Here is a 6,000-nt window from a genome sequence, read left to right as displayed (position 1 = left end):
ATTCAACCTTTAAAACTTTCGAATCTATAATTATGGCTCGCAATGTATATATTTTAATACCCTAATTTATCTCATTTGAACGAATATAGGTGAAGGTTTTATTTCTACACTTACCGTGTAAACATATTGTGCATACATCACAGATAATTAATTTGATTAATTAGAATACAAGATCTGCGGTCAATACAAAAATACGCTTTTTTATTTCAAAATAATACAATAGCGGTGTATAATACAGGGCTGTTCAAAAGTAAGGTACATATAAAATGAACAGGTGGGTAAGTATTCCATTTCCAGATGTGAAAATTAGCCCCATTATCTAAATTGACTGATTCAGGGATGATTTCCTTGCGTTTTATGGGTTTGAACTTGAGTTTCCATTACAACTTTATGACTATTATAGCCTACATCTATTACATAAAAAATATCTAATTGATTCGTGGTAATTTTCTATGTGATTGGCCTGACAACCTATTATTTTTCCAGAAAGTCTCAAAACAACCTAGCAAAATTGGGAAAAAAAGATTTACGTATCTATAGAGCAAGTGGTAAAAAAAGGGGTGTTGATGGCCATATTCCATGACAAAAATATTTAATTAATCAGAGGTAGATATTATAGTCAAATGTTACCTGCAAGAAATTTATGACATTACGTAGGCACTCATTCCTATCTAGAACCAAAATTAATGGGGCTATAGGCCATATAGGGAGCGTTATTTATTTTCTCTTAAGGGCCCCTATGTTTTAAAGAATTTGCCATTCTTTTACGTAAAGAAGCAACAAAAAATTGTTTGCCAAGATGGTAAGCCTTCGTCAGTTTTTCTGTTCATTAAAAACTGCTATTTAAAGTTTTAGTTAAGTAAAGGAAACCTAACAAATGACATTTTAAAAAATTAGGCAAACATTAACGGTTAATAAAAATGTAAAAACTGTGACTTACAATAACTTTTCACTTTAACTTTAGCTTAAAGTTATTTTACTTAAATGTAAAAAACCGAAATAGACTTAGTACAGTCATTATAATTTTGTTTGAATTAAACTTCTTTATGTGTTTCAATGTTTTTATAGAGGTATTATAGAGGATTATAGAGGTAAAAGCTGAGTATATAAATTTCCTTTGTCAGCTTGTTACACCTCTGAATATGCAACATCTCCCATGTGGTACGTACGTCTGGAACCTCAGTATATTTGGAACTGTACCATTTATGATAACTACACCGATAGATATCTCCGGCTTCATTTTGTGACTATTTTCCGAATCAGTACATTGCGGCCATACCTTTTTGCGTTTGCATGAACAAAAGATTCAAAATAGAAATTAGTCAATAGACAAAGGCACAATTGCATTAAAACCGCGGACCATAATGAAAACGTATTTTCGAAAAATGGAAACATAAATAAAGCGGAAAAAGAGCAAAATAACGAAATTAAGCCCCAATGGATTAATGAAGACCCTACAGGCTCCATAACCCCTTTTCTAACAATTTATTTTTGATATAAAACCTAGGCTAGGCGGTAAACATACCTCGACTAACCCCGCAGGCTGATTGGTCGACGAGAATTCAACCAGCTCCCTATTGGTCTCTGGCCACGGGAGAATTTCATAATCGTTACATGGCAGAGGCGGCACTTCGTGTGGAGTTTAGAGGGGAATACATGGGCGGAGTTTGGAGAAAATCAGGGGTAAAGAATTTTTGTCCTTTGGCAGCAGTTAGTCCCATACCGGCTAGCTTTCGAAGTGTATTGCGATAGTATTACATCGGTGCGTTTGAGCTTCGCAAATTTGCAAAATAATTATCAAATATTCCGGTGGATTTTACGATGTTATTCTCTTTTTGACATGCCTTGAAAAGGCCAGTTACTTATCTAGTCAAGTTTCCACTAATAGAGATGCGGCTCTAAACACTACAAAAAGACGCGATGCGACGGAAAACTCAGTGACTTAGGATTTCAAATAGTCCTCAAGATATTATTGTGTGATTTGTGCCCTCAGAGGATCGTTTGACATGTGTATATGTATATAATGAGTTGTTCTGAAGTTATGTACCAGGCATATTATCCGTACTTATATCAAAGGGCGGGGGCGGCGCCCCCCGTCTCTGCCCATCCGGTGCCTAGAACGGGGCCGTTTAGTTCACCTTTTGGGGCAGCTCATCAATATGATAGGGTGAGTCCACGTAAATGGGTTTTTGACTAAATTAGATTGAATTTCTTATACTGAAAGAGTTGTTGCAGTATCCTCCGAACTGCGTCAAAGGTGACATTTTAGTACTTATATTCGCAATGTCGTGGCAAGAAATAGGTCAACATAAATAAAGTTTAATATAATATTATAAAGCGCAATGTTCATTATAATATATACAGTATTTTTGGCACACCAAATAAAATAAAAAGTGTGAAGGTTCTGGAGAAGGGCATGTTATCAGCCCTATATTGTATCTAATTTTGGTGTAGGATTTATTTCGATTCAACTATTTTAAATTCTAGTATTGACATCGATTTAGTTTCGCCATCTTCTTTAGCTCCATGGTTATTAAATTCTAATAAGTATGTCATAACAAGTCACTAGTTTATGGTTTCTGTGCTTATACGGTAGTTTTACATTATACTTCTAATGTTCTTACCATGATACCTACTGTGAATACCTTCAAGGCGTGAAACAAGCTTTATAAAAATTCTTCGGCTCGCCTGCAAAAGTAGTCTCTATCTTGTATTGTACCAAGACGTGTTATAGAGTTTAACAAAGGATATGTTCTTTTAGTTAGAGCAATCTGGTACATTAGTCTTTAATCAAATCTTTGGGCTATTATTAGTGTGCTTCTTTAGAAGTTAGAATATTGAGGACAATGTGGCGGGAATAACTGGTATATACAGGGGGTTAATTAAATATGTAGACAAACTTTAAGGGGTGAATTTTTTAAGAGTTTCGAAGTAAAAAGGTCATATTAATATAGTTTGCAACAATTTTGACGAAATTTTGCATATCTGAGAAAAAAATTCATTTTTTTTGTTTAGCGATAAGGGTGCCGCATACTATGATAATTTAAATCGTCATAACTTTTATAGCTCACAGTATACCATTTTTAAATTAAAAATGTATGTTTTATTCATTGTCACCTATAAAAGGTACTTTTAGTATTTCTAGTTACAAGCAGATTTTTTGAAAAAATATGGTTTATCTCTAAAGCAGCAATGCACAGGGCAATAATTTATGCAATGAAAGTCAGGTTGTCAGAAACTAAATTTCATATGCATTTTATATGCATTAAAAAAAAATTAATGTAAGTTTTTGAGTAAGTATGAGTTGTGTTTAAAACTGCCCAATTTACCAATGCAGAAATAGCAGACAAGCATTTTGTTTGCGAAATGGTTCGCGACAATGCTTAAACTGCAAGACGAACGCATTATTTGCAACTTCCTCACCGAGTGTCTCCGTCGAAATTTTTATTAATGTTCACGCAAGACCATAAAATTGGAAGTTTTAAAAGGACAATACGTATCACAAGGAGGCCTATAATAGTTTGAACAGTTAAGATTAAAGAAGCTTAAAATAGAAGAAGACTCCCAAATTAGATCTCGAAAAATTTCTAGTGAATTGAATGAAGTGTGGACAACTTTAAAATCTCAACAACTTTATCGTTATTATAAGCAACGTGTGCAAGCTCTATTACCTAGGAATTTTCCTTACAGAGTAGATTCTTGCATTGGGTTATGTACTTAATTAGCAGCATCCCAGACATTTTAAGTGCTGCGTTATTCACAGATGAAGCTTCGTTTTCTTGTACCGCCATCACTCATTTTTACAATAACCATATTTGGGCTGCAGGGAATCTGCATGCTCTCATAGAAAGTAATCAACTACAATTTTCTTTCAACATTTGAATTGGAATTATCGGTGATCATTTCATTGGACCTTGCATTCTTGCACAAAGACTTAATGGCGAACAGTCAGAAGGTTTTTGGAGTACGATTTTCCTGGCTATTTAGACGTTGATGTTGATTTGAAAACCAGACAAAGTATTTAGTTGATAAATGGTGATACACCAGCACATTCTAGTTTAGTTGCTCATCAGTTTCTGGACTGCAACATTTTTTATCGGTGGGTAGGAAGAGCAGGACCTCATGCTTGGCCTCCCAGTTCAAGCTGAAGAAGATCCAAGAAACAAGATATTTGAATGGTGTGCCATTGTTAAGCATTCACCAGGCATATTCGAGAATTCGCCAGTCAATGTCTTGCAAATATTTTTAGTTTGTTATTAGTAATACTATTTAATTTTAGCATTTTATGGTTGTTATTTTGATAATAAAAGTTTAAGGGTGAAACCCGTTTTTTTTTTCAGAACGGCTGTTTTTATCGAAAAATACTAAAAGTACATTTTATCGGTGAAAATAATTGGAAAATACGTTTGTCTACATACTTAACTTACACCAGTAAAAAAAAAACCATTTGTACCTTCGTCAGTAAAATTTCATTACCTGATGGTAGGCCTTATTCTTTTATTAGCCGGACCCAATGAATTTCCCGATTATTTACCAAACGGGTGGTAGAAAGGTGCGTCTCGTTGTCTTCTGTGAGCAAAAATTCCTTTCAAGTAAATTTTTTTTACGGGCATATAGAAATTATATCTTAATATCTAATGCTTCCATCCTACTCACTTAATTTTTAACAGAACAGTATAAATTACCTACAATAAAGAAATTAATGATGGCAATGATTAATCGTAGGTATTCAGGCTAGTTCAGGATGTTTGCCAAACGATCTATTGGAATTCAGCGAAGTCTTATTAATTTAATCTGCATAAGTTTTTACGGGTTTTTAACACCCAACTGATGCTGAATTTGATTAATAAGTTCATGCCGTAAACTTGATTGTTGATTAGTTTATAAATGGTGTTAGATACTAGGTAGATGAAGTACCATGTAGAACTTGTCTAGAGAAAGTTGGTTTTTGGACAATGTTAAAATTCACTTTTTGCTTGATTTTTAGGGCATCTTCAATGCGTGTATCCTTCTGATACTGTAGCAGGCATCTACTTGCTTCTCTGTCCACCATGCTTCCTTTAGAATAATAACACGTTATAGAATTACAGAATTTATCAGTATTGAGATATGTTTGGAGATCAAGTTGTATCGAGCGTGAATGAGATATTCCAGTTCTGGGATTTTTAGTCCTCAAATTAGTCACTCGATTAGTTACCGAGTAGTATGTTAGGGCTAGTTTTTAAAGTCATGTTTCGTATCTAAGTACGAAGAACTCAAGGGAAATCCGAGAATAGATTTATGCACTTATATTATATCTATATCTATATACCTACATTATATATACAGAGTGTTCCAGAACTATGGGATTAAACTTCTAGGGATTATTTAGTGCAATAATAGAAGACATCTGAGTATAAGAACTCGTGTCTGCAAATGTTTCCTTAAGGTTGTACGGCCTTATGATGCTTTAAGACGATTATATGCAAAAATGTTTTTAGCGAGTTTTAGTACATTTCATTTGAATTTATTTATATAAAAATAACAATACAGTAATTGTTCAAAATGTCGTCGTTGAACTTCATTGCACCTGTGTAAACGACGTACATGGCTTCTGCGAATTTGGCTAAAAATTTGATAATCGTTTTCAACGATTTCAAATACCGCAATGATTCGTGCAATTAGATATTCCTCTGTTTTCACTGGTGTTTTATAAACCAAAAGCCTTACATGTACCCGCAGAAAGAAATCTAAAAATGTTAGATCGGGTAACTTGGGAAGCCACGAAACTGGATCACATCTGTCGATCCAATGTTGTTTAATGAAGTTTAAGGACGATATTTTGAACAATTACTGTAGTGTTGTTTTATACAAACAAATTCAAACAGAACGTGCTGAAACTCGATAAAACCTATTTTTGCACATAGCTGTCTTAAAGCATTATAAAACCATAGCGCCTTAAGGAGACATTTGCGGATACGGGTTCTTATACTCAGATGTCTTGTATTGTTGTACTGAACA

The 6,000-nt window shown here is 34.0% G+C and overlaps 1 protein-coding gene across 1 annotated transcript in view; it reads left to right on the top strand.

Moving 5' to 3' along the window:
* Positions 1 to 1,700: 1,700 nt before the first annotated feature.
* Positions 1,701 to 6,000, top strand: part of vg (vestigial) — a 40,997-nt gene continuing 36,697 nt past the window's right edge. The window contains exon 1 of the mRNA XM_066390199.1: positions 1,701 to 2,167. Within this exon, the coding sequence (XP_066246296.1) occupies positions 2,015 to 2,167 (153 nt within the window). The 5' untranslated portion in view covers positions 1,701 to 2,014. The remainder of the gene's footprint in view (positions 2,168 to 6,000) is intronic.

The sequence above is a fragment of the Euwallacea similis genome, chromosome 5, assembly GCF_039881205.1.
Source record: "Euwallacea similis isolate ESF13 chromosome 5, ESF131.1, whole genome shotgun sequence".
Classification (NCBI taxonomy): Eukaryota; Metazoa; Arthropoda; class Insecta; order Coleoptera; family Curculionidae; genus Euwallacea; species Euwallacea similis.
This window is presented reverse-complemented; position numbering and strand designations above follow the sequence as displayed.